Genomic DNA, 15211 nt, shown 5'->3' on the forward strand with positions numbered 1-15211 from the left:
GGCCCAGTTCTGGACCCGCAGTGCCGCTGTTGGAATCGCCTCCTCGCCGCTCTCAGCACCGCTGCACTGCCGAGCTCTGCCCGCGGCCCCGGGACACAGCCCAACCGTCTGASCRMCATTCTCTCTCTCTCCGTCTCTCTTTYCCCCWCTTYGTTCTCTTTTMTRTCCCCTTTTGATARTAACACCCTACTTTATCAATWAACAGTTCTCAGATATARTATTGCCRCGTTTGTGCTTTTATTTTTGTTGGAAAAATCTATCAAATAATCCTTCCCGACTTCCCCTTTTTACAGTGGGATGGGACACTAGAGGTGGAACCAAATGACCTTTAAAGGCSTTTTCTGCCCCAAATCATTCTGTGATTCCACAAATTGAGTTTATCTGACAAACTAAAGGCAAAAAGATTCTTTCTGAGATACACAGGAGTAATAACACTGATCCCTAATCYTTTGTCTGAAAAGGTAGGACTTGCCCACGCAGCAGGGAAATAAATCACCCTCGGGCCGTTCTCAGACACATCAGCTTCACGCTGAGTGCTTTGCTCCTGTGTCATGCACACCCCAGAGATTTCCACACACCCGTGGATCGGTGTCGGCGCTGGCTGCTGACAGTGCAAGCCCGCAGGAAGCCCAGACAGACAGCAGGGCCTTCTCCCACACAGCACTGATATGGAAATTGCTGTGGCTAGGGGCCAGTGATTTCCCTTTTTCCATTATGAAACCAAGTACACTGTGATATTCTCGCCCCTGAAGAAAGAGAGTAAAGGAAGAAAAGGCACTGCCAGGTTTGTGCAGGCTGAGCGTGGGAGTGCGGTGTTGCACCAACATCTCCCCCTCCCTCCACACGGATGTGGAAATACAAGATTTGTGCCTCCCACTACCACCCAAAGCAGGGGGAAGSATCCACCCTGGTCCTCACCACAACACCCCACGTCCTGCTTTTTTATGGGATGGGATGGTACAAGACCGAGTAAGGTAAAACTTCAAAGTAAATTAATTACAGGTCACAGCCTCTTAAATGACCCTGCAAAAAGTCAGGTGTTGGAGGAGGWGGTGGTGGACAGAGGGTAGGCTGACCTGACCCAGAGTGTGACAGCCACTGGAGCTGAACCTGCCCAAACCCATTTCCTGGGAATCATCCTTTTTGCTTCCTTCCTTCTCTTTAGACCAGTCGCTGTCATTTTCTTTTCTTCATCTCTGCTCCGTATTCTGGCTCTTATTTTGGACCATGTCCTTTGATCCCACCAGGGAAAAGTCCCAAATCAGGGAAACATGGCCAGAATGTGAAACTCGTGAGAGGAAAAACAGTGTAATCAACAGTTCACTTTGATTCACTTCTGAAAGGCTCTGTGGAAAAGGACACACTGTGAACCTCCCAGAGCTCTCCTGGTTCAGCAGATTAAAGRCAAAGCCCAGGCTGGCTCCACCAGGATTTGAGAGCCACCCTTTGACACTGAGCTGTCCCCCCTTTTCTCACTCATGGCAGATGCTGASATCCAAATTTTTAGCTCCCAGGATTAGTTTCCAGCTTGTTCAGTGCACTTCCCAAAGCTAAAGGCAACAACATGGGCAGGGACTTAAACTTGGATTGTTTAACCCACATTTTCCAGGTATTAAAGCTGGAGACTGTTTATATCACTGTACTTGCTTTCATACAGGTTGTTAAAGTCAGATTCATTAGCTGAGGTTACAATGACCTGTACAACGTGCTTAAAACCCATTTATCCTATTAAAGGGATTTAAAACTCGCCTCCTTTCATGAGATGTCAGTGATTCTTGATTTATGGTTTGGTCATGCTTTAAAAGTAAAAGCAATTACCTCTCTCACTCTGGTAAAAGCCCACTGCCTCAAGGTTGCCAGAATGCATCTCTAACYGAGCAGCAACAGCTCTGATGTTCAGCATGACTGACAAAAGCATTGGCTACGGAAATTCTGCCTGGGATGGAGTCTGCCTTCCAGGGAGCCCTGCACCAGCTGAAAAATCCTTGCACCCCATTGTGCAGGGTGTTCCCTGGCTGTGGCAACACTTTCCATTTATGCATCCTCAGATTTTGGGGAGAAAAAAATAAATACCCCACCCAATTTCCTCGCGAGCGCCAAGATTTTTTTTTTTTTTGTTTCAATGCTTTGCCTTTGAAGCCTGCATGAGTCGGATTTCGAATGAATTTCTCTGAGAGTTCCTAGAAATGTGATGACTCTCTCATGTGCAATGCCCTCCGGGGTTGCATCATTTTAGGAATCCAGCTGGCTTTCAAAACACAGACATAAACAGGGCAAAACAGACAGCACTGACCCAGAAAAGATCCCAGAACCAGTCTCTTTAGGAAAAGCATCCAAATTCACACGTTTGTCCCAAATATGTCCCAAATGGTGCCCAGATGGGTGTTGATGGATAGATGGGGACTCCTGGCTTCAGCAAATAACATGTGACCCATTTGGGTTGTGCCTGTGCAATGCTGTGCCCAGGTGAGTAAATTTAGAGAAAAACCAGTGTATTTTGACATCACTGAGATGTTAAAATTCCCTGGAAGCATCCTCTTGATACAAAGAATGCATACAAAAATTCTAACAACTTTTCAAATATAACCGTAAACAAAAAAAAAAAAAACCTTCACACATGCCAGAGGAACGTGGAAGTTGTTCCGTCTCTTCTGAAGAGGGCAGGGGCTCAAACTGGCAAAATGTGAAATACTTTAGTTTAGAAATAATTACATTTCTGTTCATGCTCATTAAATTAGACAAAGTGACTATTTCCTTTCTCCCCATCCCTGTTTTTGGTCTGCCCAACCTCCTACAGGGTTTGAAAGCAGTTTTAGGGTTAATCCTTGTCCCTGCATGAGTCCAAAACMCTCAGTGACCTGGAGCTCCCCATTCTCCTACACCATCACTTTCATCCAACCCAAATCCCCCATCAGAGCTCACACTTAAACACAGTTKAAACTTTCTCAGCCCTTTTCCTTTCCTCCAGCCACAAGGAAGTCCCACCCATTAATATTCCATGAAATGTGCAGATTTGGCAAATGGCCACCRAAAGTTCCCCAGCACAGCCAGCCCGTGACACAAAGACAAAATGCACAATATTTTACCCATTTTCCCCAGCCTGCAATGCTGCAGGCAGAGATGGGGCAGTGTTGTCATCAGGGACTCCATAAAGAGTGGAAACAGAGCCAGAGTAAGAAAGTTATAAACCCAAATTTCTTTATAACTCACCTTCCATCCACCCAAAGCTGCAGATCTTCAAATCAAAATTCCTCACATGAAGGAAGAGCACATGGCAGCAATGAATTATCATATTATTTATATCTTTTTAGGGCCACAGCAAATTTCTTCAGGTTTTCAGATGCTTTTCCTCATGCTACATGCATTTTGAGAAAAATCTTTTATTTGAAAACAGGCCCAAATCACGATCATTATTATATTTTGGGGKTTTTAATACCACAGTTTCCACTGCTAAAACTCAGCATCCTCTCTTCCCACTCCCAAAATATCTTTGTATCAGATCAGCCTTTATGGTAAGCAAAGGACCATAACACCCAGACATTTTACCTCATGGGCTTGTTGGCCACAAACACCCACAATTTATTCTGCAGCTCTGCCACTCTCWCAGCTGGGATTATTTGCAGTGCAAGCCATTAGCAAAAGAAATTTACTTCTAATACTACAGCCCACTAAGTGGCATGTAATTCAATAATGTGTTACAACAGAATTATCTTTAAAACACAAAGTAAGATCCCTGTRGGAACAAAACAATAACAATCTTTGATATCGCAATTATTAAGAGATTTGCTAAAGTGTCTTTGTAGTTAGGTGAAGAAACATAAAATGACTATTTAGAACAGAAATTTCCTGGGAAATAAAAGTTAAAACAAAATAAAATTAAGTCAAAACTTCCAAGTAAATGCCCAATTTAATATGTCTGCAATGTGCAAGATAATATTCCTATTAGGAAAGTCAAAGGGRAAAAAAAAATTGCAATTTATAACCACAGCCAAATAACAAAGCACCAATTAAAGATTGTTATGGAGATAGGYAGGCAAAGCAGCTGAGTGGCTGCTAAGACAAATTTCGGTTGTATAATGTATAATGTGCCTAAGGGCAAAATTCCAGCCCACAGAATTTACACCCAAATTGGGCGTGAAGGGAAAAGCAGCCACCTCCATCCAGGACAGAGATGGAGATAGGCTCCCTGGCAGCAGGTTCCCTCGCCCTGAAGRCAGCCAAAATTCACAGGCTGCCACCCAGCACAGCCCCAGCTCCACACTCACCTTTCCTCCCAGCTCCCAAGCTGCCTTTGAGCCAGCTGGGATCGTGTCCTGCCCAAAACAGGGCAGCAGCTGCCACCTTGTTCCTTTTCCCTGGGACAGCTCCCCACCCTCCTCCTCCTCAGTGCTCTCCTGCTGTGGGAACAAAGGAGGGAATGGAGCACTGACCCCCAAAAATCAGAAAGGGTGAGATGAGACAGAAAGAGTCACAACCATCCGGTTACTAAATATGATATTTTATTATTATGCATTTTTGCTGACACATAAAAAACAGGGAAATAGATAAAGAAATTGGCAGAGAGAGAGAGAGAGAAACAGTCTCAGATTTCCTGAGTTCAAAACACTGAGCACACTTCCTCCAAAGAAAGCAAAAAAGTCTGCAATCAGGTCACTGATATAAACCCACCAGGGGATAAACATCAGCAGCAAAAGCAGCATTTGTGACAAAAATTACAGGACAGGAGGATTCCCCCACTGGGGCACAGATCCAATGACTGAGCCCTCTGAAAATCCTCTGTGCATTTACAGGAGCTTTGCATTGATATGGCAGACACAGGACAGGGATGGAATAAATACCACAGATGCAAATTAAACAGTGATTTTGTCCAGTCGGGTGCAAGAGCACATCACACCAGTAGGAGCATGACAGGAGAGTCAGGAGTCCCTCAGAATTGAAAGGAAAAAATATGTCTACATTAAAGTTCAAAATGTGATTGCTTTTAATTTTTCATTATTGGAAAAGAAATGTGTCTAGTCAAAGACAGGACACATGGCCCAACCAGGGAACTCGGGGATGGGGATTTCTTCCAAAATTTCACAGCCTTTCAAAGGCCAAGGATGGGAYAGACAATGCAAAAAGGGAGTAGGGTAGGAAAAATACAGGTGAGCTGCSCAACCACCTGCCACTGGCAAGGGGATTATGGTGTAGGGCACCAGGGAGGGCACCTGGGGCTCCTGSAGTGAAATTAGGGAAGGGGAACAACCCAAATCTATCAGAAGTTGGACACTGGACACCAGTAAAGTGACACAGAGACTGATCTTAGAGGAGTGAGCACAAACTGACCCCACAGCAGAGGGGGACACGAGGAGGCATCAGGAGAAATGGGCAAAACCATGAGTTCTGTGTGGAGCCAGACTGGAGTAAGGAACTGTGCAAAAAGCAGAAGTGAGATAATTACCAATAATGCAGGCAATGCACAGAGTGATCCAGACAGATCAAATTAGCAGCTGATACACTCACTGTGACTATTTCTATCACTGTAGGAAGGAAATTGTTTATCTCTTCATAAACATCTTGATCTGTTTGCATTCGTTTTTTCCCTCCCTAACTAATTTMTGTTGCTTAGTCCAGCAAAGAGAACACATCATAAACTTTGAAACTGYACATCACAAAATTTGAGGGTGAAAAAATCATTGCTCAGGTTCAACAGCAACAGAACCCAAACACCAAGCCCCAAACATGGCCTTAGGCTGAAGGTGCAGAATAAAATACTTGCTTTACACAGTTCTAAGTCTCTTCAACAATAGGAATATGTAAATTCTTGTAAGATTTAGAAGGCTGTTGACTCTCTGGGGGTTTTTGTTTTGCTTTAAAAAAAAAAAAAAACATGTTATGCATCTCTCTGTGTGTTGGTGCCTTTTGAAGCAGAYAGCAACTATATAATTTCATGAGGTACCTTACACAGGATACAAAGGYATCAGGAAAACACTGAAATTCCTCYRAAAACGCCCCATCTGGGACTAGCTCTCTATTTACATTTATCCACTGTTCCCSAGCATAACTCTTAACACAAATAAAGATTTCCTTCTTTGCAAGGCGGTGTCACAACACAACTTAACCAGGACAGCACAGCAGTGTCTTAAAGAGTCCTCAGAGCTGCCTCTCCAGCAAGACAAACACCAGTGGACACCTCAGAGCTTCTGATTTTCACCTCCTGCCATCCTCAGCTCCCCTGGAGCAGACCCAGCACCCAGCACCTTGCTGATGAAGAAATCGTAGAACCAGAGGGGGAAGCAGCAGAAGATGAAGAGGGGGATGTAGGCGCCCTTGCCCGGGGTGTAGAGGCCATGGGGTCTGGTGGCCAGCAGAGCATGCAGGACAGCAGCCAGCACAGGGGACAGGTCGGGGGCACAATGGGATGGCAGCTGCACCAGGTAACTCCTCAGCCCCAGCAGATATTCCTCCCCGTAGGCGCTCCGTGTTTCCACCGCCAGGCTCGCCAGCAGCTCCTGCTCCTGCTCGTCCCACTGCTCAGCTGTGCCCTGGATACCTGCAGCAGCAACAGAAAAAGGGTCTGGGGCTGGGTTTGAGGGAAATAAATCTGTAATTCATAGAGCTGGTCTAAACTGGGTCAGTGAGGAACAAACACTGCAGCTGGTCAGCAGCCAGCGCTTTCGGCTGGAAGAGGAGGAAAGGCACGAGTTCTTCGTGCTACACCAAAAGCACAAAGTCCTTTTCCCATTTGGCTTCCAGTTCTACCTAAAAAGGCCCCCTCGCAGCCAAATCGGCATTTTTGCTTTTCCCCTCCTCCCTACTTTGCCATTTTCTGTCCTGATTCATTTTGTGGATGTTTCCAATCAGTATTTATTAACGGCTGAGGGMAGACTGAGATGAACAAGATTCACTYGGGTTGGCCCARTTCTGYGCTGCCCTTTCACAAGTCAAACRAATATTTCARTAACTGYTTTCATGAAGGATTAGCTTTCTATTAGGACAGATYTAGAACCGTAATTTTATCTATTTTTCACCCCATCTGCATCATGTGGGAATGAAAGCAGGGGCTTCTCCAATGCAATCATTGCCCGACTACCAAAAATTAAGCAAGCAAATAATGAAAAAATCTTCCAGTAAATATTTAAATCTCAAATCCCAGGATTCATTTTTACCCAATAAGACTGAGAACAGCTCAGCAGAGCCCTGAAGGTGATGGCTCAGGCAGGTTCCACTGACCACACAAGACTGGGAGAGAGCCCAGAGCCTCACAGGGCCCCTTCCCAGGAGGGGAAGCACTCAGGGAAGTGGCATTTTATGAAAAAGAGCAATTTGATTCACATTGGTATAAAAAATGCAMTGGGGCAGGCATGGGGTGCAGTGAGGGCTTGTGCAGCTGGAGAAGAGTGTGGAACCTGGGCAGGCYCTGCAGAAAGTGCTCAGTGGAAGGAGGAGGAGGGGAATTAGGAAATTAGAAAGGAATTAGGAATTAGAAAGCAGCMGGAGCACCCAGGGGGAAGGAGTGGAGAGAAAAGAGCAGAGGATATTGGCAGCAGCAGAGGCAGCTCTGCCCAGGACAGGGGAGACAGGCAACGTGCACAAAAAAACATGGAACTTAATTCCCATAACCAACATTAAAGAACAAGAAAAATTCCAACTCCTGGGAATCACTCAGGGCTCCATCTGAGGCTGCTGAGCGACAGGAAAAGAGGAGAGGCAGCAAGAACAGCCCGAAATGTCAGACACCAACCTGTTCTGAAGCCTGATGGATGAATTGCTGCCACTTTAATTCCCCATYTGGAAAGCTCTTGCCTCATTACTCCGGAAAACATGGAGAGAGCTGCTTTGGATGCCCCGTACGCAGCGTACCTCGGCAGTGGAATGCCTCCTGCAGGAGCAATAGAAACCTGATAAACCCCRACTGTGGCTCTTCCCAGCCTTTATTTCCATGATTTAGAAGGCAGATTATAGCACAACCAAAATTATGCCTCTCTCACTGAGGTTAAAGACAAGCCAGTGAGGGAATCGTTTCTTGCTAGAGGTTAGCAAAGAGTGAAAGTTGTAAATTTAAGAGTTGCTTGCAGCAGTTGTGTTCAGTAACACCTGATAAGGCACCTTGTAGGGCAGAAAAAATAAACTGGATTGCATTTAAGGGTAAAAACTGCTGGAAGTTATGACTGTTGGTTTGAGAAACACAGATAATGTTTCAGTTCATATAAACAGTGAGGTAGAAGTTTTATGCTCCTGTTCTTGTCACTTTAGCACGAATTTCAAGCCCCTACAATAAAGCACAGTTATAACAGGGTAGGTAAGCTCAGTTCTAGATTTATAAAGCCAGCTTTCCTGTTCTTTCCAGAGAGTTTCAGAAAGGCCAGAGATAACAACCCAAGAGTGGGGTAAACCTCAGGGAACAAACCAAAGCTGAAGTGACACCCCATGGGTGACAGAACTCCCTGAGACCCAGCACACAATCAGATTCCCTACCTGTAGCTGTGTCCCAGCTTTTTCAATCCCAGAAACATTCATTCAGGTGGGAATGCTAAGAGAACACCCAGCATGAGCACAAAAATTCAAGAACATAAAATAAGCTTCCAGGAAAGAGATTTCCTTTGTCCCAGAAACTGGCAGCTTGTCACTCCTCCAGCTTTTGAAAAATACAAACACGCTTTGATTCCAGCACATTCTTCTTCTTCAGCCCTCCCAGTTCCTCCACAAGGTTGGAGTTATCACCACACAGGTTTAGGATTGTCACAGCCACCCCAGGCTGTGCTGGGAGAAGGGAACAGAAGGGACAATCCTTCCCCTGGAGGCACATCCYTCCTTCTCCTGCCTGCATGGGCAGCTGGGCACATCATCCCACTCTGCCTCATGTGCTCCACATTCCCCTCGATGTGTTTGAGCATTTTAAGAAATATTTTGAGTATATTAAAGGAAAATACCTCAGATCCAGGGGAATTTTCAGGTAAGCCACTGGTGCTGCTGGGTATTGTGCTGGGATGGCCAAGGTATCACAGGAGCTGTTTACACAGAGCCATTCCCTCGAAGAAGTCAGGCCAATTATACGTTAATTATTCCTCTGTGTGCATCTGAATGAGCTGGATTGGTTTGAGCCAATTGAATCCCTGCTCCCTCCAAGGTCAGGCTAACCTGAGCCCAGTTAAATGAGCCCTACACAGACAGGAATAGATTCAGCACAACAAGAGCTCACTAACTTTGCCACTAATGTTTGACCAAAGGACCCCCAGACCCCGAGTTAGGAGGAAGCTCTTCACCCAAACCAGCCTGTGTGCTGCAACAGACACACATTTATATATTTAAATGTATACATAGTATGCAAAATTTGTGGGGGGGAAAAAAATGGAAAGCATACGTTAATTTTTAAAAAGGTTTGTGGCTTTTTTTTTCATGGAAAAATACTGCTTTGAGTATAAGTTAGGCTTATGTATTTCTAAGATATCAAAAATATTTTTAAAGAAATATAAACACACAGTCTCTTCAGGTCCCAGGTTATCAGCAGATGTCACAAACTGAGGTGGTCACAGACTCCTGCCTGAGCATGTTACAGAAATACCTGTGGGGTACCACCCATCTTTATGGAAGCTCACAAAGTTATCACTCGTGGCATCTGGAACACCAGATCTCAATTTTACTGTCTTTTCTGTCACAGCATGTTTTTAGCCAGATTAAACTATTTAAAGGCTGTTTTCTGGGAACAGTCTGCCAGACAAAAAAAAAATAAAAATTCTGGAAACAGTGTCCTAAATAAAAGAAAAACCTGAACTTATTACCTTAATATTAATTCCCTGGGTGTATTGACAACCAGACTGAGTGACACCTTTCCTGGCATTTTTGCCAAGGAAGCTCAGGTTTTTCTGTTGCTCCAGAACTTTATTTGGTGCTTTAGCTCAGCTCACCTGCCATGCTGGACATGTTCACCAGCCTCCCCTGCGATTTCCGCAGCAGCGGCAGGAAAGTCTTGGACACCTGCACAGCCCCGAAGAAATTCACCTCCATGCAGTGCCTGTAGGTGCTCATGGGCAGCAGCTCTCCATCCGCAGGGAAGCCCAGGATTCCTGCGTTGTTCACCAGCCCCCAGAGCCCTGGGGAGAGCAGAAAGCAAAGGGCTGTGATACAGGAGGGGATCAGTGCCTGAGAGTGCACTGATGAGAGGGATGGTGCCTCAAGACCAAGGCAGGGGTGATTTGCAGCTGCAGAGGCACATTGTCCACTCCATGAACAGCCTTTACCATTTTCCCATGTCCCAGAAAACAGCAGCCATGGATGGAAATATCCCCACTGCCCTGGAAATGACCCCCACACCTTGSCCAGCAGTGAGGAGATGCCCCTGCCAAGCTGCTGCATCAGCAGTGGAGCAAAGAGGGGCAGAAAAGAGCTTTACCTGCATTTTGCAGCTGCTCTGAGATGGTCAGATARGCCTCCTTGACCTGAGTGGTGCTGGTGATGTCCAACTGCAGCACACAGAGCCGGGGGGAGCAGCTCTGCCGCAGCTCCTGAGCCCCAGGACCGTCCTTGTCCAGAACCCCAGCAAACACCACAAAGCCCAGGCTGTCCAGGTGCTTGGCCAGYGCGTGCCCAATCCCAGTGTCGCTCCCTGAAAGCGTCAAAAAATTGTGGAGAGTGAGTCTGTCCTGCATCACCATTAAAAATGTATATGAAATAAACACATGCATTGGAAATTCACGCAAATTTAAACAAAAAGATGATGGCAAAGTCTCTGAAATACGTATGTCGGTAGAAAGAAAGGTTCAGATCTAAAATTTGAGGAGCTGSACTTTTAAATAATCCCTGAAGATTRACAGACCACATTSTCCTGACTCAGAGCTGATGGAATCAGCTCATGATCTGCCACTGACAGATTCTTTGACTTTATACATACAGAGGAAATAAAGGCCTAGTTTGGTTTTACACAAATATTCAGACTGAAACCTGATAACAAAAGTATCTAAGAGAAAGAAAAGAAACAAAACCCACACTGTTTTAATTTGAATTCTCTGATGGGCAAAACAATTATAGGCATCGGAATTTAAATTCTTGGATTGTATCTTTTCATTGCAAGAAGAAGCATTATTTTATTGACACATCTACCACACAGACCCCTCTGATGAGCAGTTTTTTATTAGAGACTGTGGAATAAAAACAGCAGAGAAAGTTCCTGGATGCTGCTGTGCTCTGGGATCCATGGAGGTATCCCAGGGCTTGACTGTCTCCTAAATTAACAATTTACTGCATCACCTTCAGTTTCCAAACCCTGGAAATCCAAATACGAGGCAAAGCACTAGAACTCCTGCCAAGTTTTTTACTATTTTCTTGTTTGTGAAAGAGCTTCAACACTCCCTTCTTAACCCTACCATAAACTTCTGAGGGTTATTCTGTGATTTTGGCACACCAAGGAAGATATTATCAGAGCTGATCACAGATCTGCTCCTACATTGAGAATATGCAGTCAATAGAATTTCACTGCTAAAGAGATTCATCATAATCGTGTTAGATCTTCACTTCTGGATTYTGTCKTTTAACAGGGGCTTYAGTCCTGAAAGGTGAAAAATATTAWTTCCAGGTGGCCTGAAGAAAACACGTASTAAATGTCTGGATGAATCAGTGCATCTTGAACGAGCAGAAAAGAATTACTCATGCTCTATTTAATTCTTAGGGGGGTTAAAAAGCCCATCAGCTTTTTTTTGGCATTTCTGAAGTCTGGCAATTTGCTGAAGATGCACCAGAGCACCACAAATATCACATCAAGTATCTCCAGTCCTGACCTGACAGGACAAACCTGCATTCTTTGAATTCCCTAAAAAGACATGAAGAAAGAAGCCTGCAAACATCCYAGAAATTACAGATTTCTAGGTTTGGAGTGGGGTGATTTTCCTTCTTTTTCTTTTTGGTGAAAAACCCTACTTTCAGATCAAATCCTTCCTCTTTCCTCATTCCCAGAAAGAACACAGCCACAGCTGCACATTGCCTAAGTTTTACAATGCAGCTTTTGCCTGAGAATGGGCAGAATAYGATACAACTTGAACTTGGGATGGGTACAGAAATCCCAAGAAAGCAATAAAAGTTGTTTTTATCTTTGCCTGRTGCTGGGTTTGTCCCTGGGTTGTTGCTTTTTTTTCCAAAGCAAGTATGTTTCGAGTTTCAGACCTGTTATTGAAGTCCAGAGAAACTTTACTCTTCCACTCCTAGAATTCAAGAATTCAAAGAGTAGCTAGGTCTCCACAGGGGGGGGGAAGAAAAAAAAAAAAAAGGTAATTCCTCTCCAACCACACTCTCGCTTCTATGTCCAAAATAATTTGTGGACTATGAGAAGATTTATTATAAGGAAAGCAGTCACTCCTGACTGTGACTGAATCATTACTGAGAATTTACAATTGACTCGTGCTCAACCTGCACCAAATCACTCACCAAGAATGGAAAGGCCAAATTAATTGGAGAAATTCATCCCATTGCACACAGGATTCAATTTTTAGGTAAGGTGGCTAAAGTGTTTGCATGCCATGAGCTTCTGTTTGAGGGCATTGGAGCAGGAGGATCCACAGCAGAGTTTGAGCAATGGCTTTAAACCTGCTCACACTCCCACAGTTATCCATGAGAAAAACCTTTTTGACCTTTGGGCAGTTTTTCCCTTATCCTGGTACYCCAGTGAGCTGCTGGCTCAGATAAATAATGTGGAGCAGCACCAGTACAAGGAACATCCAAAGAGGAGCAGAAGTGAGTGACAGAGCCCAGGGAGAGCAGCAGAGCCTGCTCCAGCCTCTGGCCCAGGACAAGCCACATTCCTCAGCCCTGCAGGGCTGGGAGGCAGAGAGAAAAGGAAAAATAATTAAAATTCACCTTTTTCCACCAACTGCCTGCCTGAGGTCTTGTCTGAGCTGGGGAAAATGACACCAAAATCTACTTAAAGGCACTTTGCACCTGCACATGGACACACATCCTGTCGTTGGAAGGGGGAAGAATATCACAACCAGAGCAATGGAAACAAAACACAGGTTGAGTAAAACTTCTGTGTCAGTTGATGGAGGGATGGATTGCACAGGACYCCAATAAAGACAAGTAAGAGCCTCCTCAAACTAACCAGATATTCCAAACTTGCATTTCTTCAGGACACTCACAGCACAGGTACAAGGAACAATCCCTCACTGGACTGTACCCAAATATCCCTCACTCCCTTATTTTATTCTAATTCAGATTCTACACAGATGAGTTCCCAGAAAGTGCTTTTTATGAAGATTTGCAGTTTTGCAAAGAGCAAGGAGATGCCCAAGTGCAAGCACATCCCCTGAGCCTGCAGGGGAAGGAAGGATTGCTCCCTGTCCCAAAATCCATCCTCATCTGACACCTGCTGGGACAAACCCAGCTGGCAGATAAACTGCTAGTCCTGTCCTCTCTCAACTTTTATATCAAATCCCTGTATTAAAGCTTGCTAGGCAAATCTAAATTATTTCCAGGTGTCCCTATAAAACAAACTGAAATTCTGCTAGAAATTGCTATATAAACCAAAGCAACTTAATTCAGCTTTCCAGAGGGAGAAAAAACACAGGAAATAAAACAAAACCCAGCAAATTAACAGTGCAAGAAGCAGTTGGCAGGCACTGCACTTTAAAGGTTTGATTAACACTAATAAACAACATCTAAATAAACAACACCTAAAGTTTTAGAAGAAACAGGAGAAAAGCCATAAAACTATAAAAAAAAATGCCACCCCTGCAAAATAAAAGCGGGKTTTGAGTAGATCAGAGTGGTAATAGAGGCTGAATTAATTAGCTGTGAACTTTCCCTGCTGGTGAAGGGAATTACCTCCCTCCTGGATGATTTCAGTGTTTCAAAGAGATGGCACCAAAGCAGTGCCCTGAAATGTRTGCAGGACAGACACAGTGTGCACACACACACCCCAACAGACAACTCTGCACCCACAGCCAGCACAATTAATCCAAACAACAACAAAAAAAAAAAGTAATGGATGAATGTCGTGTTCTGARGGCTCCCAGGAATTAACATCACTCCTAAAAAAATGAGACCATCATAAGTATTCTTATGCTTCTTGCACCAGTTTAATTGCACAAGTACGTCTGAAAAGCCACTTGTAAAGATTAAACGAGACACTAAAAAATAATAGCATCTATTAAGATGCTTTTCTACTTAATTTCAGAGCACTTATTTACCTCGAAAAAAAAATTTCTGCAGAAGCAAATAAAACAAGCAGAAAAAAAAAATAAATAAAAGGAACACTCACAAGTATGCACTAACCCGAGGACACGAAGTTTGCCTGGAAAACTTGTGTGAGAAAAAGCAGTTTTTGTTGGTTGCTGTGATGAGCACGGCAGGTTTTTTTTGCCTTACCTGTGATGAGCACGGCTCTGTCCCCCACGGGCAGCAGGTTCCTGTCCCCCAGGAAGGCACAGCACACCAGGGACCCGAGCACAAACACCCCCAGCCCCCCGGCAGCCCCCAGCCCGGGCACACACAGYAACCCCAGCAGGGCGGCCAGGAGGCTCCAGAGCAGCCCTTTGGCTATGCCCAGAAGGCTCTTGCTGGCCCTGCAAAGCGCTGTGACCCCAAAAAGGGCGGTGACACCTGCGCAGAGCCACCCAAGGGCGCTGCTGGCCGCAGCATCCATCGGCARCCCCGGCGCTCGCAGCCCCGGCTGGGTGGAAGCAGGTATTGCTAAATGCAGAGTGGGTTATATAGGAGCAGGGGGTGGGGCACAGCCAGGGGACTCCTCAAAGCTTTGACATAATCTCACTCACTCACCCTTGGCATCAGCAAGGAGCTCTCCTTTCCTCACCTTTTCATTGCTTCTGCCTGACAGCTCCACCTTCTGAACGATGTGCTGGGTAATGATTGACAGCCCGGGGATGGATGTGATGTAGCAAGAGCTGGCTCCGGGAAAAAAATTAACCGCTGTGGGGTTTTTGTGTCTTTAAAGCACGCTTTCCTAGACGGTGAGAAAAGGAACAGTTCCCTTTTGGGCTTTTGCTGCTTAAAAAACTTAGGGTGTAGTTTTGGTGGAAGTGGTTTTTGATGGGCAGTGACAAAAATGAGTCAGGCCAGGGTTATTTAAACTCTGGAAAACTTTTATCACACTCCTCTCACAACAAAAAACCCCAAATTACCTTCCCTGCTTTAGTGCCCACCTGTGCCTCTTTACCTACTCCACATTCAGCAAATACCTCCAGCACATTGACATTTGGGGGCTGGGGACAGGGGATTGCTGCTTTGC

General features: G+C 45.0%; 1 protein-coding gene across 1 annotated transcript; it reads right to left on the reverse strand.

Moving 5' to 3' along the window:
- Window positions 1-5736: 5736 nt before the first annotated feature.
- Window positions 5737-14698, reverse strand: HSD17B2 (hydroxysteroid 17-beta dehydrogenase 2). The gene is made up of 5 exons (XM_057372539.1): window positions 14332-14698; window positions 10373-10585; window positions 9888-10073; window positions 7724-7861; window positions 5737-6532 (listed from the first exon to the last, which is right to left on the reverse strand). Exons 1-5 carry the CDS (start codon window positions 14606-14608, stop codon window positions 6174-6176), a joined length of 1173 nt encoding a protein of 390 aa, XP_057228522.1. The 5' UTR covers window positions 14609-14698; the 3' UTR covers window positions 5737-6173.
- Window positions 14699-15211: the final 513 nt, after the last annotated feature.

Source organism: Malurus melanocephalus, unplaced genomic scaffold, assembly GCF_030028575.1.
Source record: "Malurus melanocephalus ecotype Western Australia unplaced genomic scaffold, MMel_1.1 scaffold_173, whole genome shotgun sequence".
In the NCBI taxonomy this organism is placed as follows: domain Eukaryota; kingdom Metazoa; phylum Chordata; class Aves; order Passeriformes; family Maluridae; genus Malurus; species Malurus melanocephalus.